Raw genomic sequence first — 24,701 nt, 5'->3', positions numbered from 1 at the left:
ATACACGCCACACTTTGTCCCAAAAGTGATTATGAGCGAAACTGTGAGAGTGAAGGAGAACAGGAAGTGCGACCCGGACAGAGATCAGCTTAACAGGCAGTATGAAGGTGTAGCACTGCGCAGTGGTTATGGATGACAGACCATTAAGAGCAGCAGGAAAGAAATTTTGAGCTGCTTTGGTAATAACCCAGTAGCTAGAACTTGGAAAGAAAACATCCCCGTGTCAATCTGTTCTTTAATGCAATAACTTATGATAAATAAAGCCTCCCAGTCACACTGGGACCCTTTCAGATTTTGTCATGTTACAACCCCCATTCCCCATTGCATTTCTCAGGACTTTGTGATATACAACACAGAGCAGTGCATAATTGTAAAGGGAGAAAGACATGTTTTTAACATTTTAAAACAAGTAAAAATGTGGAAAAAGTGTGATGTTGATTTGTATTCAGCCTCTTTTAGAGACCTTTTGCTATAGCTGAAAGCTTTTAAGGGTCGTCTCCATCATATAGAGCAGGGTTCTGCAACCTGTGACCTTGGAGCCACAAGTGGCTCTTTGGACCTTCCACAACGGCTCGTAAAGATTTTGGCTAAAAATCCTGAGGAACCAACTAATGTTTTTGCACATTTTTTCCATCAAATTCCCACAACAGAATGACACCAGAAGGTAATGTAATATTTTTTTTAAATCTATTTTTCTTCTCATTACATTTGGAAACTATGTAATGACAACCATTTCTTTTTTACCGATTTTTTCCACAAATATCAATAGCTCATTGAAGAAATTGTATCCATCCTGTTTTTTTTTTGTTTTTTTTTTGTAAAACTTATATTTTTCTTTAGTTTAAAACAGAAATGGAAATAAAATGACGATTCTGTAAAAATGAGAATGGATTTCCTTTAGTAGATATTTTTCAAAAATGATAATGCAGAGGCTGCAGATCCTTAATCTAGAGAATGGCGGTTCTTGTCAGTTTTGTTTACAAAATAAGTAGACAGAGTCTGAGGAGTAATTTTCCATTCTTGCCACAAATATATATGTAATTAAATTAAGGTCTAAACCTTGACTGGGCCATTATAACGCATGCTTCTATTTTAGCTCTGCATTTTGTATGCAGGCTAAACCTTCATTTCTCGTCCCATCTGACCCGAGCCCCTCACTCTTCTCAACTGCACAGGAATGAATTTAGGGGTACCAAAGTAAAGGGATGTGAGTGTAGTCCTGATTTTTCTTATTTATCCTCCCGCTTATGTAATTTTCTATTCACGATTTCTTTCGACTTCATTTTTCATCACTACTTTGTGCAGGTCAATCCCAGTAAAATACATTGAAGTTTGTGGCAAAATGCTACGAAATGTGTAAAGATAATACTTTTGCAGGGCGCTGTAGACCGAACTAGACCAACCCTGCACCAAAGGAAGAATAAGCAAGCTAAAGTTTTTCCATTTGCATTTGAAGACGTTTTTCTTCATTTACTCACGTCTGTGCGAAGCGCTTTTATGTTCTTGCCCCCTTTTCCAATGACAGCTCCTGCATTCTGTGAAGCAACAGCAAAACGCTTTGATCACCAAGGAGAAAAAAAAAAAAAAAAAAAAAGTGTGGCCCAACAAATAGCAGGGGGTTCACGATATGATCTGTGGTTACTTTGCTCTGAAGCAGAACGCGCAGCTCCACCATCTCATCAATGTTGCGTGACCGTTTGAAGGCCTGCTCCTCGTCCAGGTCCTCAGCAGGACGTTTACCTGAGACAGAAGACAAGGTCAAATCCACAAGCGTGCAGCAACTTTCTAAATGACGCACTAATAGGAAAAAAAAATGTATAAAATGTGTAATCTCTTTTTTCTATTTCACATCAAAATATATAATTTAGAGGTTTTGATCATGGCTGAAAGGAGGTAGTCTGTCCCCATGAGTGGAAGCGCTTAAATAAACCAAATTAATATCAACAAAAATCATGGAATGAGCAAAGTCTACGGCATATCCCAGTAAAACCAAGTTTACTTCAGCAGCCAAATGCAACCTGGTCCAAGTCCAGAACCCACGTGTACCCTTTCTGAATTAAAACATGGGCAGATCTGCTCTGGGCCCACAGAACAGCAGTTTCCTGGACAAGAGGATCTCTCAACCATCTGACATGTCCACATGCTAAGTTATTGTGGCCAGAAATTTTCTTTTTTTTTTTCTCCCCTTCATAAATATATTTTTATCCTTCAGCAAATCAACTGGCTAGGCTGTAAGACCAGAGTCGGAACACTTTTTAATTAATGCATTATTTTCCGCAGGTTATATTCCACAAGAATAACGTCTAAAATGAAGATATACAAGACCTCACCATTAGTGTCGGTGTTGCTGAAAGAACTGTCTTCGTCCTGCTGTTCGCCTTTCATGTCCATTGTCATGAGTGTGCAGTGAAAAGCAAACTGGTTCTTCCTGGATCTGCTAGACAGCGAGAACAAGTTTAAGTGGAGCGTTACACAACTGCCAACACATTAATTGAAACAATTTTCTTTCTTTTTTTTTTTTTTTTTTTAGTAGTCAGGTTGTTGTTTGAACATTACATTGTAGGGCTGAGCCGATAAATCAATTTTATCAATTTGAACTTGCAATTTATGAAGAATTCATTTTTGGAAAGGAAAAAAAGAAAGAAATAATCAAGATTTTTTTGCCAATGCATCCCTTGGAGGTCCATGAAACGTTAGATGGGAAACAATTTCCCATCAGTCCTGAAAGGGAAATTGTTTCAGTAATAACATGCAATGCTGTGTATATGCTATAGAAAATATGCTGTCAAAATACTGCCAGAGGAAACTTTTTTTACCCTAAGACGAGGCATTTGCTTATGTTTGTTTATTTGAAGTGAAGCCTTTTCTTACATATATACTCAAATCTAGCTCACTGTGTAAAAACACTAGCAGCAAACATTTTGTAGTATTTTTTCATTGTTTACAATGGCATGGACATCTTGCTTCACAATCATGTTTCACATGTTAGTAAGATTGAAAAATAATTTCTGTAGTTTGTTTTTATGAAATGAAGGTGATTTGGTATAATAAAATTGGAGATTTTATTTTTAAGCCATATAGCCCAGCCCAAACTACATTAGTTTTACGTTTTCTATTCAAACTGTAAAAAAAAAAAAAGAGATACAGAGAGGCACCAACACGTCAGAAATCTGAATCTGCCCACTCTCCCTTGATCGGTTTTTATGATCAGCGGGTCAAATCCTGAATCTGATTTAAATTTTTTTCTCCGCCGTATTTAAAAAAAAAATACATTAAAACTAAGAACTCTAACTATTTTTGTTCAACAACAGCAACAACTAACACATTCCTTGGTGCAATAACAACAACAAAAATCCAATAAAATCAATCAACACATTCATTTTCCTACTGGATTTAAAACTAATACCTCTATCAAAGAACACAGTGCACGATTTTCCTCTTGTTTGTCTTCAAAGAAAAAGTTGGAGTCAGTCAAAATCAAAATCGGTGAGAAAAACAGGGAATAGGACTGTACGAACATTCAATAACGATATATATCAATCGATAGACGTAACTTATATCTATGATAGAAAAAAAGGGTCAATAAAAAGTTCAACATAACTTCCTTTTGCATTCTAGTCATGTAGGTTAATATTACAGTCATTACCAACCAATAACAACGCAGACACAGGAACCAAGCTCCGCCCCTTTCAAAGAGTTCAGAGAGCACCCGTTCTTTTTTGCCTTTTTTCTTAAAACTTGCAGTTCTGGTAAAAAGCTGGTAAAAAAAGGGTTGAGTTTGAATTCAGTGTTTGTGCGTTCTTTACCTATAAATTATGGAGGACCAAGTCTTCCAGATCTAAAAATAAATACAGAAATAAATAAATGCTCAATAAATAAATAAGCATACAATTAATTGCCACCAAATTAATAAATGTAGGTAGAAATTAAATTATACAGTGAGACATAAATGTATATATCTCTTTTAATTAGCTTATTATTTTATTCGCCTTTGTAATAATTACCTTATTTATTTATTGTGCGTTATAATCTTCAACTTTATTTATTAATTACTTATTTTTTTTAAGTATTTATTTTTGTGCATGTTATAATATTTTTGTCTGTTTTATTCTTCCTTTGTATTTTTTTACCCTATATATTTCTGTGATGCTATTTATTTCTGCCTGTCGCTTTTACATTTCTGCCTGTCCTTTTTACATTTCTGTATGCATTTCTGCCTCATTATGCAAATGAGGAGGGGTGTGTCTTAAGGGCTCAACTTCTTCCCATTGGTTGGTTAGCATTTTACTGCGTCGGTCAAATCTACATGGCTTTTCCCCGCACTAAAGCTTAAGTAATGTCAAACTCATCAGTCAGACGTTTAGTGTCCGACCTCTTAAGGAAAGCTGCTAATAGACTGGAAGAATTAGAACGCTGTACATTTGGGATCTGAATGTTTTTCTGTGGTTTCAGATTCGGTTTTTCCAGATCAGTAACTCATCGGCGGATGATTTCTTCTACAAAACAGACACCTCTCTGCAACCACAGCAAGGCAGACACTGAGCTACAACCGTAGTTTCCTCAAAACGAGTCTCCCATCGCGCTGGGTGAATTACATTGGACCCTATGCAGAGCTCGCTTGATAAGAAAATACTGTAGTTGATTATAAAAGGCACAATATGAATTATCAGATTCACATCCAGGCAATAAAAAGCACTACATATTATCATTATTCTATCCATGTTGGTCTAATTTGTGAAGGAGGCGGAGTTTCATCAAGCCGATCCAACATTTCCCCTCAGCTGCAACACTTGGGGTTCACGCTGCGTCTTTACGCATGATCCAGCACCGCAGTGAAGTTGGTTTGAATTTGGATATTGGACATTACAGCTCCGCGCAGTCAGCGGGATCTAGCTCATGGTTAATCCGGTTGAGGGACTCCGATTTCGGCCAGCGTCTCTCAGCTGCTCCCTCCTCCCACACGCGGTGGTGCATTTAGGGACCGTCAAAAAACTTTTGAACCAAGCTCTCTTGAGAAATAAAAATCAATAAATGTATTATCTTGTGACCAGCTAAGATAAAGTAATATAAATTGATGCCAATAGATAAAAATCTGTAAGGCACACTTGTTTTTATTAATTTTTAAGCTATTTTCAATTTTCAAGACAAAAAATTGGACTTTTCTTCAATAGCTTCCAGGTCATGTGACCCACTCACTCAAATTCTTTGTGAAATTGTTCTACTACTTCAGCCAACTATTGTCTTTGAATAAATCTTAAAAATTGAAAATAGCTTAAAATGGAATAAAAACAAGGGTGCCTTACAGATGTTATTTAGTGGCATGATTTTATATTACTTTTGTCATAGGTGGTCACAAAATACGGAATTTATTGATTTTTGTTTCTCAAGAGTGCTTGATTCAAAGGTTTTTTTGGCGGTCCCTAAATGCACCACCGCGTGTGGGAGGAGGGAGCAGCTGAGAGACGCTGGCCGAAATCGGAGCCCCTCAACCGGATCAACCATGAGCTAGATCTTGTTGACTCCGTGGAGTCAACGGGACTTTTATAATCAACTACAGTATTTTCTTATCAAGCGAGCTCTGCATAGGGTCCAATGTAATTCACCCAGCGCGATGGGAGACTCGTTTTGAGGAAACTACGGTTGTAGCTCACTGCCTGCCTTGCTGTGGTTGCAGAGAGGTGTCTGTTTTGTAGAAGAAATCATCCGCCGATGAGTTACTGATCTGGAAAAACCGAATCTGAAACCACAGAAAAACATTCAGATCCCAAATGTACAGCGTTCTAATTCTTCCAGTCTATTAGCAGCTTTCCTTAAGAGGTCGGACACTGAACGTCTGACTGATGAGTTTGACATTACTTAAGCTTTAGTGCGGGGAAAAGCCATGTAGATTTGACCGACGCAGTAAAATGCTAACCAACCAATGGGGAGAAGTTGAGCCCTTAAGACACAGCCCCTCCTCATTTGCATAATGAGGCAGAAATGCATACAGAAATGTAAAAAGGACAGGCAGAAATGTAAAAACGACAGGCAGAAATAAATAGCATCACAGAAATATATAGGGTAAAAAAATACAAAGGAAGAATAAAACAGACAAAAATATTATAACATGCACAAAAATAAATACTTAAAAAATATAAGTAATTAATAAATAAAGTTGAAGATTATAACGCACAATAAATAAATAAGGTAATTATTACAAAGGCGAATAAAAGAATAAGCTAATTAAAAGAGATATATACATTTATGTCTCACTGTATAATTTAATTTCTACCTACATTTATTAATTTGGTGGCAATTAATTGTATGCTTATTTATTTATTGAGCATTTATTTATTTCTGTATTTATTTTTAGATATGGAAGACTAGGTCCTCCATAATAAATAGGTTGCTAAGCAACAGTATAAAATAGCCAGGGCTGCACGTAAAATATGAATTTGCTGATAATTATCGATATCATCTATTTTTATTTTATCGATATGCTTTTTCTTCTATATCGTCCAGCCCTAACAGGGAAAGACTCTCCTTGTTCTCTCTATTCCCTATTTAAGTCCATGTCAGTGCAAATAATAAAAACACTTAACAGATAAAGAAAAAAAATACATAACCACCTTTTCCCTTAGAGAAATCCGAACAGCTTAATTAAATCTCCAGTGTTCTTCCTACTAGACCGTCCCAATATGCCCGCTCGTTTAAAACCAAACACCAAGAGAAAACGATCCAGGACGAAAATCATGGGCTTCCGTCTCAAAGCGTCTTCAGCATACACACGCCGCCCTCCCACGCGCTCTGCCCACCACAGACCTCAGCAGAAAGCATCCCTCCTGAACACAGAGGCCCACATAATAATCACCGCCAGGACATTGACTCTGCTAACCCCCGGCTTTAGAGAGCAGCCCCGGTATGTTTTGCACGGGTTCTGTGCAGAGAAAGCGAACTGCAACGTGGAGGTGTGTGTGTGTGTGCGTGGACGGCTCACGGCGAATAGGGTTTTAATGTTAACACACACGGTGACTGTAGTTTGAACGATAAACGCGTTGTTTCTCTCCTCCCCGCGGGGTTTACAAAACCCTCGGCGGTGTTGACATTACTTTCCATGCTAACAGCTAGTTAGCTAGCTGGTAGGTCTGCGTGTTTTACGAGGCGCCGCCGCCAGCCACAGCGTCCACGTTTAGGACTGCAGGGAAATAACGACAGCGCGCCTAAGCTACTGTCCTCCGACAATGTCCGACATTCAGACTCGATGCGAGCAAGGCACGACGCCGAACTACTGTCAAAATATAATGTTTATTAAACAAAACAGACCTGCAGTCAAACCACGTTCGCCACGGTCCTCAGCCCCGTCGCCTCGCCCTGAGAAAAAAACAAAAAAAAAAACAACCCGTGGATAGGCTCGATTTGTCGACCTTCTCCTGGTCGTCTCTTTGCACACGCTTGTCAAGTCGGCGGGGATGGGCGGGTATTCAATAACATGGAACGTGCGTTCCGAGAAGGCTCGTTATGGAGGTTAAAAGTACCGCCTTAAATTAACATTTAAACTGTTATTAAACCTTTTATTCAGTACGCCCATGTTTTTTTTTTAACTTAACGTGTTTTTATTGGTGCGATGTAAAAGCAGAATGCCTCTCTATATATTCTATCAATTGTGAAAACGACCAGTTTTTTGGGGAAATGCCAGTCTAAGCATTATTATTTTTATCATTATTATTATCATTATTATTATTATTATTACTTATTATAATAATTTTCCTATTTCACTTATTTGGGTTTTATTGGAATCTTTGCATATAAGGTATGTAATAAAGGCATGGTTTGTAATGTTTGTGCAAAATGTGTGACTAAGCCATTTTTATTTCTTCAGTAACCACACAGATGACTTCCCAAGAGCTTTACAGAGTAAAACATTACATGAACACAAAATGCCAGGCATAAAAAAAGGATGAAATCTAAAAAACAGAACAGCTGTGACCCCTGCATTTAAATTCAGTTTAAAAGCTTATTCAGATGAAAGCTTGAGTCGACATCATCTATAGACAGGGCATTGGGTGTCTGGATCAGAATCAGAATCAAGTTTAATTGCCAAGTAGGTTTGCACTTACAAAGAATTTGACTTGGTATTGATGGTGCAGACAAAAAATAAGAATACAGTAAAATAAGAAGTAAAGGATATATACACGGAAGTTGTATACACTCAGTAGACTGTGTGTCAATGTAACGCAGAAGCTTGTAAGTCCTGAGCGGGGAAGAGAGACAGTGTCCAGATTCATGGGTGGATAAATTAGTATCCTCTAGTTTTGGATCTGGTACATGGTACAAAACGTAGGTTTTGGCTTGATGACCTTAAATGGCGTATGAGCTTGATGAGGCAGTAGTTTGGAGATGATAGAAGGAGCTTGTCCATTCAAGTCTTTTAAAACTATGTTTAAAAGTTTCAAAACAGTTTCTATAAGGAGCTGCTAAACATGGCTGTGAAGCTAAAATTGGTGGGATGTGTGTGTGCTCCTGAGGGAGCTGGTTAAAGGCAACGAAATAGCTTTTTGAATAGTTTGGAGAAGGTTTAGGAATGTCTCATTAAAACAAGTACCATAGACTCGCAGTATTCACGGCATGATAGTATAAGCACGCATAATCATATTGACCTGTTTTAATGTTTTAAAATGCAACCCTTTAGTGTATGAATCAAGTTTAATTTACTTAAGTTTTTAATATGTTGTGGAAGTCAATGACAAGTCATCTAGGTAGAATTTTCTACTTGAATGCTTACTGATTTTTATAAAATGTGGGATGTTGTAATGATAAGCGCTAGTATGGATCATTGGTGTAAAGTAAAGACAAAAAAGTAAAATCAATCTCGTACTCATCGCCTTCCACTCATCCGGTATCTAGAGTCCTGTCGATAGTCACGCCTCAGCTTCAGGTTGAGCAGTGTGGTTTTTGTCCTCATCGTGTAGCATCAGACCAGCAATTTACCCTCTTCAAGTTGCTCGAAGGTTCATGGCAGTTTGCTCAAGCGGTCCACGTCTGCTTTGTGGACCTGGAGAAGGCACTGGACCATGTCCCTCATGGTGCCTTGTGGGGTCATTACAGGAGTATGTGGTCTATAGGGCCCTTTATCAGGGACCACCTGGCCTCTGTCTAAAAATGAAAATAAAAAGGGAAATCCCCTGATATAAGTGGTAGAACACTGTAACAATCAGTTCAGATTCAACACACAAAAAAATATCTGTTCAGCAGCATTGAGTGCTAAAGTTCCATTTATGTATATCTTTAAAAGTCCATTTGGATCTAAAACACAACTTGATTATGTGAACTAGGCCTGGCAGGGATATAGGTTCAAGGTTTACCCAGGTTTTTAAAAGTTTCAAAAACTTCCACCCAAACAATGCACGTTGGTGTTCTTTTATTGGGAGGCCACAGTGAGTGTTGGAGTGGCAGATGAGTTCTGAAGCTATATAGAGAATAGAGTAAGGCAGCATCGACCCATCCCCACTTACTGCTGTGCGCTGCCAGTCAGCTGGCTGAAAGAAGGCATTAGAATGGTCACTTTTCTGTTTTAAATCAAAGCAATTAGATTATGTTTTATAGTTTTTGATTTTTGTGTAAATTCCGTGGTAATGAGGTATTTTTACTCAGGGAGAATAAACAGTGAGAATCACATTCCAACGCATGCCTTATGTAAAGATTGAGGTTTTTATTTTGGGGGGGGGGGGGGTTCAGGTGGATTATTTTTCACTGTAACTGTACTATCTGTGTGGCATGAAAAAACTAATAAAAGGATCTGTATCTAGAAGAAAACAAATGCTAGTTCAGATTGGATATTGGTGAAATCACAAGTCTGTGTGAGTTTTAGGACAAGTGTGCCACCAGCTGGCCTAGGCAGATGAGCTCAGAGAGTTTCTTTAGCTCCGAAAGGGCAATATGCATCAAATAAATTAATGTTTAGGTATGATCTAATTAGTAGATGATATTCTGGAAGATAAGGTTTTTATGAAGATTCACAAGTAAGGAAAATGTTATAACATCATATGTATTTTTTCCCCCAAATTATGTTTTATGGAATGTTTGGTAGATTTGAAATAAATATACCAAATCAGCAGGGATGCTCATATATTAAATTGCATACTAAACGTTTAAAACCACTGTGAGATTCAATTTATTAATTTGTTTATTTTGCTTTTTTATCTGTATAAATGTTTGAAAATTATGAGATCTAAGGTCATAACCTTGACCCAGCACTCCACTTCACACTTGGAAATCCAAATTCTGAATGATGTCAAGTTTTGACCTATTAGATGTCTCTTTCTTGCAGTATTATATCTTCCCCACAGATATTGCAAAATACAAATCTCTCTCTCTCTCTCTCTCTCTCTCTCTCTCTCTCTCTCTCTCTCTCTCTCTCTCTCTCTCTCTCTCTCTCTCTCTCTCTCTCTCTCTCTCTCTCTCTCTCTCTCTCTCCTATATGCTGCCGTTGTCATGGAGACAGATATAAATCAGTTCTTGATGTTTATCATAAAAAAAGAGAGAAAAGCCAGTGTACATATTTTTATCTGCAACCATAGCGACACTTGACATTGTCCGCGCTATTTGTTAAAAAGCAAGTCACCATAGCGACACTAACCATCCAGACTGTGTCATGGATCATGTGTCCGGGCTGCTCTCTCACCATGTGGGGAAATTTAGGAATCCGTGGTAAAACGGTTTTGTTGGGTCACTTTGAAACATATTATATAACGGGCAGTCTGCTGCTCAGTGATATGTGGAATTAGTCTTATTTGAGGTAAATGTGTTATAGTTTAGAATTTGTGAGTGAGCAACATCAGGGCTGGATGGGTTCTGCTAGATGCATCTCAATAAATTGGAATATCATTGAAAAGTTAACCTAGTTATGTTGTTCAAATCAAAAAGGGCCTCTTGTGTATCACAACGATTTCTTCCTTAAAGAGTGATATATTTCAATATTTATTTCTGTTCATTCTGATGATGTTGGCCAACAGATAATCAAAAATGTTCAGTTCATGTAATGAACGGGGCAGAAGACTCAGTATGCAGCCAGACGAGCAGAGGATTCAGGATAAAAGGGAATTTATTAACGGAAGGTAAACAGGCAAAACTAAAAGAGGGCGTAAAGCCAAAACTGGAACCACAGCGTCCAAAAACAGCCCAAAGATGATAACCAGCAAACTAAAAGACTTAACAGGGGAACAGGCTAACAACAACATCAGGGAAAGATCCGGTCAGGCAACAAACAGGCAGTCATTACAAACAGGGGTAAGCCTAGAACGAAAAGTCCAAGAACGGGTCCAAATCCGATGACACAGGAAGGCAGTCCGAAACAGGTGGGGCTAGGCAAAAACAAACAGGTAACTGGATCAGGCAGGTACCGCCCAGACGGGCAGGCAAACAGAACTGACAGGTTAACAGGATAATCAGAAGACAGGGTGGCTCAGATCTCCGGAGGCAAACAGGGTCAGAATCAACAGGCAGAAACAGAACAGATAATGATGGATTTAGACTCACCAGTAGGCACAGAAGGATGATCTGGCACTGATGACTGGTCTGAACACAGTTTATATGGAGGTGGAAACAGGTGAAACCAATTAAAAACACAAATGTGACTAAATAAAACCAAAAAGGTAGCCCAAGAAGTCAACTCTCACCCTGTATTGCTAACCAGTGAGTACACGTGTGTTTTAGGAAAAGTTTTAAAAACACCAAGAGTTGATGCTGATTTTGACCTCTTTCAGCATGGGCTACAGCTGTCACATTATTTGTTAGGTTGGTCCTGAACCGGTTTCAGTACGGTGACTGTGACTGTGAAGAAAAATGACAAGACTGATGCCTAGGTATCCAAAGTTTTCAAATTAAAGTAAGGTTTGCATTTCTCTTGGAAATCCCAGATTGACTTGGAGGTCCAGGGGTCTTCAGGTAAAGAAGCCAGGTTCTTTTGAGGTCTAGAATGAATTTTCTACTGTTATTATTGGTTTGTGGAGCCCTATCACCTGTTGGTGTTGGTGCCAAAGTCCAAAGTCCTCTCAGCCGTCTACCAAGAACCTTTAGAGAACGGCTTCCATCTATTGGCAAGCTTTATAGAGATGCTAATTTTAATTCTTCAGCAGGACTTGCCCATGACTAGACTTCCACAAGTACCGATTTTTGCTTTAATGACCAGGATGTTCAATAAACCACAGTGGAAAATGGAAAGTTTTGAGCTCACTTACTGTTTAAGCACATAGGCATATAGTAATGTGGAAAAAAAAAGTTCTGACAGCTGACAACATGGAAGTCCATATATGGACATATGACTAGGTTATATAAATTTCGACAATACAAGAAAAATTCAAGTTGGATAAATAAGCAATGAAGACTGAAGAAAAGAACCAAGATTTGGTAAAACATAACAAATGCAATATCTGTTATTCTGCCTTATGACGTACATTTACCAAGTTCACATGTCAGACATCTGACATGATGACCATCAAACCCAAGATGCCTGTGTCTCGCAGTACAAATAAGTTCACCCAGAAACCAGACTAATTGCTAATTGTTAAAAGGAGTCTCCAAAAAAAAAAAAAACATTAGTGTGGAACCTGTGGTAGACTTTGATCCTCATTCATCAACATATAAATATAAAAATCACCCTCTCTGCATTAATTATCCCAAAAAGTGTTTTTTTTATTTGACAGGCATTTATTTGAGCAATCGGCCCAGCCTGAGCAACGGCACGCACAATCCCGCGCCTTGCTCCTCCCTCAGTGCAGAGCTCCAGGCCAAACTCCTGCAGCCGTCTGTTATAAAAAATATTATTGTAGTCTGTAGCATCAGACAGACTGGTAAACTCATTGTTTATGGGATACCCAAAGTTGTTTGGAGCAAAATGAATCACAATAATAAACAGTATAGCGCCACTGAAAACATTATATGACTTTTGGGTCGATGTTTCCTGAAAAAAATTAAAATAAAAGGGAACGCGTTGGCCTTTTCTTACAAAGAGCATCCATTTATAACGCCTAGCCTACAAATGTTGTACTCATGAAATCTGGGATTTTACAGCCTTGTCCAGCTGTTTACTGACGTTTGTCCGAGATGGCAACAAGGTAGAGGATTCTGTCAAGTAGCTGCTTGAAAGATCTTGCTCCTTTCACCTCAGCAGAGACCCTCGCCTCTTGTAAATACTCACGTTTTATAGAAAATATAGGATGCTTTATTCTTAATTCATTTATTCAGAGCAATGTTTGATCATCTTTTAGTTGGCATATTTTTTTTATGATTATTCAGTATATTGTGTGGTTATCAAAAAGCATGTGCAATATGGATCAGCGCCGTCTGCGTTTGCCTGGTATTCATTTATTTCATATGTTTGGTTATTTTAGTCACTCTGTTTAATTAGACACGTATCGACTGTGTTAGCATAAATGAATATGTCGGTTAAATACGTCCCGCTGTGTTTTGTTATAAATAAAATCTGTAGATTGAGCACCTGTCCCCAAAAATGTCTGGACACTTTTCTGCTCAATGTCACACAGTTCACAATGATTTGGGCTTTGACATATATTTTGTTGCTGGAAGTGGCCGGCAGAGGACTGGCCGCATAGGTCAGCACAGTCAGCAGCAAAGCTTGGGTAGGCTGTGGTGTTTAACTGATCCCCATTTGGGAGGAAGGAGTCCACAGTGTTTCAAGGAAAAACCCCACACTGCCACCATATGGCATGATCCTTATATCTGGATCCATAAACATTCATGTTGTTTATGCTAAATTCTGAATACTGTAGGTGCAAGCAAGACTCGGTGGACCAGGCAACGTTCATCCAATGTGTTTTTGCCCATTTCTGGTGATTCTGTTCTTAGATGACAGGCGCAGCACCCACAGGTCTTCTGCAGCTGCAGCTAAACAGCTTCGGGGTTTGATGTGTTGTGCGGACAACGTTGGTCCTCATATCTTTTGTTGTAGTGAGAGTCAAACATTTGGTGTTTTGAGACGGCTGGGAGAAAAGCCCATAAAGGTCAACAAATTCTAAAATACACAAAGTTCCAACGAACGTGCCACCTCCAAAGCTACTTGAATCCCTTTCCTCCCCATTTTGATGCTTTAATTTATAGCCCATCAGCAGTTCATTGTCAACTCCTCTTGAAGCCTAAACGCATACTTTGCTGCCATTTGATCAGGTATGAATATTAAAAAAATAGTTGTGAGTGGCTCTGTAATCTATGTGCATGTCACGTTTTAAATCAGATTTATGAAATATGTGAACCTTTTTGATTGAATTCTAGGTGTGGCCTTTCCTCATTCCAATGCGTTTGAGAGGTCAAGTTTATCTTTTAAACTTCAACCTTGACTTGACACTTTGTTTTTGTTTTTTTTAATGCACTGTCTCTAATCAGATTTACAAAAAGTGAGAAAAGACACTAAAGATGGCGCTCAGACTGTGAGGAACAAAATAGCAGACATCCATCTGGGCTCTGCTCGGTGATTGGAGTGAGACCTATTTGAAGTTTGCAGACATAGTATAGGTAATTATTTTTCATAGATGCACCCCGACTTGTGCGTCACCCGTACGTCACAGCGGGCCTAATGGGCAGCCGTACGACGGCGTTGTTATGGAAAAGGCTCAGGCTTTCATCCATCGCATTGCTTCAGAGTATCCACAACAGTAGTTTGTATCCGTGTCTTTGTTGACAGGTGGGTCCTGTTGGCCCAAAGCTGGCCACTAGTTAGCCGCCCGCATAATCACGCTGCTGCTGCAGCGCCTGTTAAGTTTTGGGAACGCGTCATTTTTTTTTTTAAAAACGATGCTTCTCTGATAAGCATTTTTCGGTGGCATCTAAGTCAGACATAAAATCACCATCGCAACCACCCCCCCCCCCCCCCCCTCCCCCCCCCCCCCCCCCCCCCCTCCCAAAGGGATGGCTCGGAGCTGCGCCCGTCCTCGGTGATGATCGATAGACGAATGCAGGTAGCCTTCCTCCCCTACACACGAAGCATCACCACGCATCCCTCCACTCCGCCGCGCAGCTTTCCTCCCCATCAGCGCACACGGGGGGCTCCTGCCTATTGATCTCTGAACATCTGGAGCAGCTCATATTTGTTTTCTAAGGCAGTCGGGCGCCCGCAAAAGGAGGAGTGAGACAGCAACAGCAGCGGCGGCGGCGGCGACGGCGGCGGCAGAACGGAGCACTTGACACCTTTCTTCGCGGCATCGATATGCAGTAGCGTGATACCAGCTCTGCGGAGACGGAGAAGGCCAGTCCATGGCATCTTGATATTAAAACCGTGGGCTTTGCGCATTCCCAACCGACAGCGCAGTCTTGTTTTTTTTTTTATCCCCCTCCCTTACTTCTTCTCCTTCTGCGGAATCGGAAGGATTAACTTGGCCAAGGTAAAGGGCGGCAAGTGAAAAATCCCAATTTTTTTCCAGTTTGACCAGATTCCGTTCTGTCGTGGGGTATATTGACTGGCCCCGCGATGGACTCCTGCACGGGGGAATACGGCATGGCTCGCTTTGGATTGTATGTGCTTTTGATGGGGCTGTGGAGATCCAGCGATGCCTATTGCCCCGAATCCTGCACTTGCAGCATCTCAAGGATTGTTTGTATTGATCCCGAACCGGGGATCGAGGATTTCCCTGTCCTTACGCTAGATGACATGGAAAACATCACCGAGATGTAAGTGTGCGCGGAAAATCATCTAGTAAACTTATTAGGGACGCAGATAGCTCCATTCCACCGTACAGGTTGTAGTGACACCAAACCATAGGGTGCATGATGTTTAATCATGACCAGCGCATAACAATAATATTAGTAATCCCTTCGGCTATGATATTATGATATGAAAAACGCGATCTAACCGGTAGGTTTGCCAGATCTCTCTCTCTCTCTCTCTCTCTCTCTCTCTCTCTCTCTCTCACACACACACACACACAGTATATATATATATATATATATATATATATATATATATATATATATATATATATATATATATATATATATATATATATATATATATGCGTGTGTGTAGTGCATAGTGGTCGCGCGTTCATGTACGTGTGCGTAAAGGTGGCGCGAGTGCGCGTCACGCTTATTTTGGATCAGTGTGTTGTCCTCTCCAAAACAGCTCCAGAGGTAAAGAACGCTGGAGTAAAATGCTCAGGCCCAGCAGCGACGCCTCGGGGGTCTTCACGCTGCCTCTTTAAAAAAAAAAGGAAAAAAGAAAGACATTTTTGGGGGTTGGGTGGAGGTGGTTGTAGTGAGATATCCTCAATATGTCAAAATGACCATACTGTTGACAGATTACACAGAAGATCTTATCTGTTGTGTACAGCTGGCAATAGGCTGTCTAGAGTTGTGCGCCCTTATCTGCGTCAGTGTGTAGGCCTGTGAGTGTGCCTGTTACAACGCTGCAAAAGTCCACACAGCCTACAACTGCACGGAGTGGTGGAGACTGGGTTAGTTTTTTTTTTTTTTCTGAGGCAGACGCGCTGGAGCCATCATGGATGTCATTTAACAGGCGCCTTTTGTGGGGAAATTACTTCTTCATTTTGTTCAGATCCGGCGAAAAAGAAGCAAAAATAAGGAATAAAAACGACAACCAGCACCCAACGAATTGTGAAATTTCTACACTTGCCTCCAAAAGCTATTAATTAGATTTAAAGCGGAACATAAATTGCATCACTTGATCTGTTCGTTGCACTGTAATAAACACATCATTCCTTAACTTTTAAATGAGATCTCATCATATACTGTAAAAAAAAAAAAAACTGCAGAGTTAAAAAAAAATAACCCAAAATGCAGAGCTGGCCAAAAGTTGCACAGGGGCAGAATTAGATACGTGGGCCCTCCTCTTGTGACCACCAACCACCACTAATGTGCTTTCGATGTACAGTACTTGCTTTCTCAACAGCTTGTGATAAAGTAAACTTATCCGCCAACAGTTACTTCCTGAAAGGAATGGTTCAGATTTCTTTCTTAAAATTAGGTTTAGCTGAAAGATCATAAGCAGTTAATCTCTTACCTACAGTAGATAACACTCTTAGTATTTTTGTTTTATATAACCAGATCAACATTTTCCTGTGGGCTGAAGCTAGTGTGCATGTACTACTTATGCTATCTACAGCAGTCAATGTACGAGAGGCGGGGTACACCCTGGACAGGTCGCCAGTCTATGCTTGGTCCAGCTTGGACTGTTTGGGTTATTTTAAAGCAGACATGTGTCAAATATGGACCAATCCAGACCTGAGTTGATTTAACACAACAGGGTGAGGATGTGGTTTCACCCAACATAAAGTTGTATCTAGGTTGACATAAATTATCTTTTTTTAGTGAACATCTGCTTTGAGAGTTATCAGATTAAAGGAAAATAAAGTCATAAACCTTATAATGTCTAATAGGACTTTCTGTTTAATGTGGGTAACACAATTAATATGCAATGTGCTTCTAAAACCGCTGGGTGAAAGTAATAATTGAGTTGAAATAAATGAGTTTTGCATTACTTTTGCATTAAAAATAGGAATGTTAGCAACATTTTCAAATGTTTTTTATCTAAAATCAAATTATCTTACGGAGCAATGAAGGCACTTTCAAACAATGTGTTGGTTTGAAATTAATACAGGTACCATGTTTTAAAAGTTTTTAATCTAGGGAATTTATATTGTTTCACTTCAATTAAATGCGTTAAAACTTTGTTAAACTAAAATCAATAAAAATGCTTGATTTCAATTTTATTTTTAGATATTTAGATTAGGCTCTCATCAAACAATCTTTGATAAATGATCTTTTGTTGGTGGTTAAAATTAATGTCAGACAATTGTATGACAGTCCTTTTATTACTCTAACAAGACAAAAAATACATACCTTAAATATGATGTTTTGACTATTTAAAAAAAGCAACACAGACATCTCTGCCTAATACAGAGAGGCTTTCTGCTTACATTATCTTTCATTATTAAATTTGAAAATTGAATTCAAAACTGCATCCAACTTTTACCTGAAATGTGACCTCACCTAAACCAATTAAGGACGGTACACATGTCAATTCAGTTGATTTTTGGAATATAGGTAGCTAATTTGGTTAGTTTTAAATATATATAGTAATCTTCAGGTAAATTAGGCTACATTCACACAGCATTCAACCTAAATCTGATCTTTTTGCTTATACGCGAAACATATCCGTCTTTTTCATGGCAGTGTAAATGATCCAATTCCGGTCTTTTCACCCCCCCCAAAAAAATCTGATTTGCGCAATTTTAATATGTGGTACTAATTCGGATACATTATTTAAAGCATTTGCCATCTGAACGGTCATGTCAAATTTCATCCAACGTTTACGTCACTGTCCTGCCTCTCACCACACGTCCACACAGACGTCTTTACAGCAGTAGCAGTAACAGCTTAAAAAAATACCACTAATAACTTGTTTTGATGTGGTCTTAATAGTGTTGACTCCCATTGCTCAACAACTTCATAATAACACAAAGAGTCCAATATTTGCGTTTTTTGTTTGTTTTTAACGAAGCTTAATGGAACACTTTAAGTAACAGTGACGTCCGCTATACCTTCTGTAAACAGCTCGCTGCTGTGTGACGTCTACTTCTGTTATCTGCGTTATCTTGTGTTGCTTTGGAGCCTGGTCTGGTGCTGTCTGGTGCTGGGTGCAATTATTTAGTAGCATGAAGGACCAACAGAAAAAATAGAGTGTTATATCAGGCAAAAAAAAAAAATCGAAATTGAGCATCAAGACCTGCAGTGTGAACATAGCTTAAAACAGTTTTTCTGTGTTTTCCTGCTTTGAACTAAAACCCCTAATTGTGTAATAGTCTGTCCAGGCTGGACCCCACCTCACGCACCAATAAGTGTTGCAGAAAGGCACCAGCCCCAACAATGACAAGGATAATGGGGCATAGACAACAGACGGACGGGCAACTTGCTTAGTAACTCAGTGGAAAAGTGTTCATACATTTTCGTTTCAAGTATTTGTTGTCAGCTGCACATCAATCTGAAATCAACAGATTTCAGATTTAACATGCTGCAGATCGTAGTTTCATTCATTCATCCATTGTCTAGACCCAGACCCCATTGTCCTTACACGGTCATGGGGGGACTGTAGCCTATCCCCTGCGTTCACTGGGCAAGAATAAAGGTACATCCTGGACAGGTTGGCAGCTCCCCACAGGGCAACAGACACACAGGACAAACAGCCATTTCACATGTATTTATATACCCAAGGGGAATTTTAATTTAATCAATTCACCTAACTGTAATTTTTTTGTTTTTTTTTTGGACTGTGGGATGAAGAAGCAGGAGTATCCAGAGATAACCCAGGCATGCATGGGCAGAACATCAAAACTCCATTTAGGCTGGGGTTTGAACCCCAATCATCTTGCTGCAAAGCAACAGTGTTACCAACTGCTCCCTCATACAGTCCTGGGTTCAAATTTGTTGAAATGAACATAAAAAAATACTATATATACTTAACACAACAACAATAAGCTCCAGATAAATTATTCACATTTTGAAACAAAAGATGCCGTTGAATAAAATACGATCCACTATATTTTTCAACATTATCTCCCTCAATACTTAGTGTAACAATTGTAAAATGATAATTTTACAGAACTTGCATGATAACAAGTTTAACATCTGGTTTCCTTCAACAGATACATTGCCAATCAAAACAGATTGTTTGACATGAGTGACAGCAGTTTGAGGCACTACATAAACCTCAGAAACCTGTAAGTATTGCACTGATTTGCGCTCAGTAAGATATCAAACTTGTCCAAAGTAAATTGTAAATTGTGCATTGTAACTTCTAACAGGACGGTGACAAGGACGAGATTGACATCTATATCTTCAGATGCGTTTTATAACAACACAAGACTTCAATATGTGTAAGCAGCATCTTACAGTCAAGTTGTTTTGTCCCACGTGTTCCCCCTGTTTGGCTTTTCACCGTTTCTGTCCTTTCTCCCCCCCCCCCCCCCCCCCCTTTAGAAATCTCAGAGATAACAATCTCTCAATGCTGTCATGGAGAACGTTTCAGAACTTCAACATCACATTTCCGTAAGTTGACACATGAACGAAAAACTGTCAGCAGCCCAACATCCTCTTTCTGCAGCGCAATCTTTTATGTGTTTGTTTGTTCGCTTCCTTTAAGGCTTCTTCTATCTGGAAACCCTCTGGATTGTGTTTGCGAGAACTTGTGGATCAAACTAAGACTCCAAGAAGACATAGACAGTCCGGAGCTGACGTGTAATGATGAAACTGGGGAGACGAGGGACTTTTCCACACTCACTCCACCAGACTGTGGTAATGTAAAGCACTGTTGGGTTTCTTAGGCTGAGTATGTTTGCTTCATCAGAGCCAGGAGGGATTGAAAGCTAGAGACAATATTCTGATATATTATGACATATTGTATGTTACTTGCAGTGGTTCCCAAAGTAGAGCTGATCCCCAAAACTGTGACCGTGAAGGAGGGGGGTAATGTCAAAGCTGTGTGCAGTGCCTCAGGCTCCCCCATTCCTGTGATCCAGTGGACCCTTGATATGCTCTCAACTACCTATGAGGTGAGATGGTTTACCCTCAAGCCCCTTTTAAATGTTGGAATAAGTTAAGCCCAGAGGGACATAATCTGGGTAAGATGTGATGGAGGGCTGGTGCCTAGCTCGAACTGTCATGAAATGCAAGGTACACCCTAGACAGGTCCCCAGTCCATCACACAGGTTAACAAACCATGCACTTAAGCCTAAGGGCGATTTAGAGACCGTATGGACTGTTGGAGGAAGCCCGAGTGCCAAGAGAGAACCCATGCATGCATTGGGAGAACATGGAAATTCCCTTCAAACAGACCCTTGGCTAGGATTTGCACCCAGGGTCTTCCTGATTCAAGACAACAGTGCCAGCAACTAAGGGAACCATGCAGCCCAAATACATCCTGATCTTTTAAAATGTTTAGATTGACTAGTTACCAAAGCAGTATCATTTATGTTTTCAACTTGTCATGCAATCTATATTCAGTTTAAATGTTATATTTAGTTCTTTCAAAGGCAGAGTTCACTTATCCATGCTTCTGGTGTGTTTTTCTCTGGCAAAGAAAGTGATTTAATAAGAGGTAAACAGAAAAAAATCTAAACCTCTCCCACATTTAGCTGGAAGATTGAGAGTTTTCTTGCATGTGTAGCCCACGTTAAGTCACCTCACAGCATCTACAGAGACCAGGTTTTGGGCTTTAAATCGGCCCAGGTATTTCCTTTTCTTAACCTTCAACCAGTCCATGGTGGATTCACCAGTCTGTTTTGGGTCATTGTCATCTTGCAGGATTCAATTCTGCTTCAGCTTCATTTTTTTTACAGAGGGTTTCCCATTTTCCTCAGGCCCCCCTAATGCATACTAGAATTTATAGTGGACTCTGTTGAGTTGGCTATCTCACGGAGGAGCAAAGCCCCCTGAAACTTTGACACTTACATCTCTATCCTCTGGCACAAGGATGTTTCTCTCGAAAACTATATTCTGTTCATGCCACTCATGTCTTCTGTTTTAGAACCATCTGTCAAAAGAACATTATTCCAGAAGTCATGGTCTTTGTCTATGTTTTCTCGCAAATTGTTTTGTCCAGTCTTCATCCTTTTCTTGAAGAGCAAAAATGTCCTCCTTGCACACCACCCATGAAAGTTTAACCAGCGAAGTCTATTTCTGATTCTACAGCATTCAGCTTCAAAGCAACAGTAGCAAGATTGTGCCGTAGGTCCTACCATTACATTTTAGAGATTTTCAGCACCTTGCAGTCTACAGCCAGGGTGAAGTTACTTGGACAGTCACAGTAGGCGTAGATGACAGTTGTTTTGAAAACCCTCTGCTTGTAGACGACTTCCCTATCAGCTGACTGACTGATTTCAAATTTCTTGCAACCTCTTACTGGACTAATAAGCTGCCACAATCTTTTTTTTTTAAAGACCTCAGACAGCACCTATGATCTTCCCATGATGTTCACTCTCACTTCAGCAGTCAGGAGAACACCTGGGTAAATGTCTAAAGGTTCAAACAGAACAAACCCCCAATCAAAATGCTCCTAATGTAATACACTTGTGTGTGGTTTAAGTTGTCCTAATTTAGTCCTCGTTAGAAGATGCTTTTTCATTCCATTCCATGAGAAAACCTCAGTCCATCTCTTCGTGTTTCGTTTATTTATAATACATGATTTGTTCGCCAGTATTTTTAAAATTGCTATTACATAGCTAGATGTCCTCCGTCAGAACAACTCACAGGTTGTTTTTGGATATTCTGATTTTTTTTTTCAAGACAGTGTGGAGCCATACGTTCTGTGGCTAAACACTGGAGAGTATGACATAAATTGTTGCTAGTATTACCTTTTGACTGATCTAAAACTGTGGAAACAGCTAGATGTTTTTATTCTTACCATTTTTTGTCCACTATTCCCAGTGGGACAAACTCTTCCCCACCCCTCGGTGGCTCTCTCCGGGTACTTTGGCTCCCTCATACAGTCCAAAAACATAACGGTTAACTGGCCTTTATAATTATCTCTTGGTCTGAGTGTGTGTGTGCACGTTTGTTCATCCTTTGTGTCTCTGTGTTGCCCGGTTTTGGGCTGCGGACCTATCCAGCAGTCATCCTCCCTGCCCAACGGGTCATATGAGGCCTGGTGATGGCCACCAGGCCTCATATGACCCTGCAAAGATCAAGTGTATATAGACAATAGATGGACTGATATGTTTTAACAAACTCCCCAGTGCCACAATTGAGTGCAATTTCTATAAAATAAATACAGTTTGTTATATATTTCTAGGTTTAAGTTATTCAGCATTGCTAAAGACTTTTGAAAGAATAATCAGTAACTTCCTGCTTCACATCTGAAAAATAGGAAAACCAAAAGAACACGCCTTTCATATGTGTTGATCTTATAAAGAGCAAATGGTTATAAGCAAAGGAATACTAAACCAATCTTGCTCATGTCTATAGCCAAACCATTAATTCAAAGGTTTAAAACAATTTGAATTGAGAAAAATAAGACTGGAGGAGTTTATTTTGCCCCAATGCACAGTGAGGAGAATGTAAATGTTGCCCTGTGATGACTCTGATGCCCGGTCATCATCAGGCAACAAAGAGACATACAGGACAAACGACCATGCTCGCACCCACTCAGACCTAAAGACAATTTTAGAAAGACCAATTAACCAAACGTTCATGTTTTTGGACTTTGGAAGGAAGGTGCAGCAGTCAGAGAGACGACACATAGTGGGGGATAAACAAACTCCATGCAGAAAGACCTCAGGGGGGGATTTAACCTTGTCATACTCACACTTTCATTTCACGCCATTCTAAATCTTGCTAAGCAAAGCTCTCAGTTTTATACATTTATACATTACATTTTGAATGTATAAAAATGACTCAATTGTGCCGTCCCACCCATTGTCTCGGCGCGGGCCATGCGCTTCCAAGTTTTTTGTAACTTGGCACGGACCGCGCTCCAAGTTTCATGGAAAATAGAGGATCCAAGGAGCCCTCGCCGAGCAAGTTCGCCTGTACTGACATCAAATGGCACAGAAGTTTAAGCAGCACAACTTTGGTAAATGCTATGTTGTTACTGCTTATTCTGTAACTAAAAACGTACAAACAGTTCTTGCTGGCTTTCAGGGATGAGTTTATTGGCCAGGTTTGTGGGTACAAAGATTTTGACGTCTGTTTCCATCACTTATAGAGTAAGTGAGTCTAAAACAACAACCCACTGTATGTCAATCAATCAGCTTTATTTAGTAAGCAAACTGTGTTTTTAAAAAAAAACAAAAAAAACTTTATTTAAAAAAGATCCCAATAGATTTAAAGACAGGCTGTATTCCCATCTTCACATATTCACGTCTTTCTGTATGCAGCGGGCAAACATACCATCTTCAAGTACGTCTCTAACCCTACGTTTATTTCTGTTTAGTTGCCATAAACCACCATCTTCATGACTGTTTACAATACTGCACATGGCCTTTTTGGGGTTTGACGTCAACTGTTGTCTCTCTTGTTTACTGCATTTCCAATAATTATGTTGAGTACTGCCCCCTGTGTTTTTGGAGAGTACTGCACTACATCCGTGTCAAGTTAATAACACTTCTATGGGCTCGCGCGGAGTCCACAGAGGCCTGCACGACGCAACCCACTGTGCGAGTAAACTCAGCCTGTATAGGGGTGTTGTGACTGTTTGTTCCTATGCGATTCATCATCTAGTATGAGTACTGCATTATGATAAAGAATGAGGCATACGGGAAAAAAATAATTTTGTATCAAGAACGTAGCTGGTTGTAGTGACGTTCAACTGGATGTGCTAGATGGCTGCGTAACATCACTAAGCTACGTTCACACTGCAGCCTGAAGTGACCCAATTCCGATTTTTTGGCCCATATGCGACCTGTAATCTGATTTTTTATGACAGTCTGAACAACACAGATCGGATTTTTTTCAAATGCGACCCAGGCCACTTGGATATATGGTCCTATTCTGATACGTATCTGAATGTCTTTTCAAATGCGACCTGTGTCTGTACAGAGGGTCGCATTTATCCGACCTGTATGTCAACAATACTCGACAAACGCCACTATTCTGCGTCCTGCTATGCAGAAGCGGGAAGAAAGACGACACCCATAGCGGCAAACAAGAGAAGAGCAGTCAATGGACGGAAAGCTCCGGTTTAGAAAATAAATTAATGTCCGCAA

The 24,701-nt window shown here is 39.7% G+C and overlaps 2 protein-coding genes across 7 annotated transcripts in view; one reads left to right on the top strand and one right to left on the bottom strand.

Moving 5' to 3' along the window:
• Positions 1-7,427, bottom strand: part of hnrpkl (heterogeneous nuclear ribonucleoprotein K, like) — a 38,318-nt gene extending 30,891 nt beyond the window's left edge. The window contains exons 1-5 of one of the 5 annotated variants that reach the window (XM_036140336.1): positions 7,303-7,427; positions 3,407-3,447; positions 2,331-2,437; positions 1,643-1,740; positions 1,479-1,535 (exon numbers count right to left, since the gene is read on the bottom strand). In XM_036140336.1, coding sequence (XP_035996229.1) covers positions 1,479-1,535; positions 1,643-1,740; positions 2,331-2,397 — 222 coding nt within the window. In that variant the 5' untranslated portion in view covers positions 2,398-2,437; positions 3,407-3,447; positions 7,303-7,427. The remainder of the gene's footprint in view (positions 1-1,478; positions 1,536-1,642; positions 1,741-2,330; positions 2,438-3,406; positions 3,448-7,302) is intronic. The other 4 variants (XM_036140337.1, XM_036140334.1, XM_036140335.1 and 1 more) reach the window with 4 other exon arrangements.
• ntrk2b (neurotrophic tyrosine kinase, receptor, type 2b) overlaps positions 6,523-24,701 on the top strand; it is a 49,602-nt gene continuing 31,423 nt past the window's right edge. The window contains exons 1-6 of one of the 2 annotated variants that reach the window (XM_036140332.1): positions 6,523-6,898; positions 19,647-19,721; positions 19,806-19,877; positions 19,981-20,049; positions 20,144-20,295; positions 20,416-20,552. In XM_036140332.1, coding sequence (XP_035996225.1) covers positions 6,678-6,898; positions 19,647-19,721; positions 19,806-19,877; positions 19,981-20,049; positions 20,144-20,295; positions 20,416-20,552 — 726 coding nt within the window. In that variant the 5' untranslated portion in view covers positions 6,523-6,677. Of the gene's footprint in view, positions 6,899-14,895; positions 15,658-19,646; positions 19,722-19,805; positions 19,878-19,980; positions 20,050-20,143; positions 20,296-20,415; positions 20,553-24,701 lie in introns of those variants that run through there. The other variant, XM_036140333.1, reaches the window with a different exon arrangement.

This window comes from Fundulus heteroclitus, chromosome 8 (assembly GCF_011125445.2).
Source record: "Fundulus heteroclitus isolate FHET01 chromosome 8, MU-UCD_Fhet_4.1, whole genome shotgun sequence".
NCBI classification, from domain to species: Eukaryota; Metazoa; Chordata; class Actinopteri; order Cyprinodontiformes; family Fundulidae; genus Fundulus; species Fundulus heteroclitus.
Note: the sequence above shows the minus strand (reverse complement) of the source record. Positions and strands in the feature narration are given on the sequence as shown.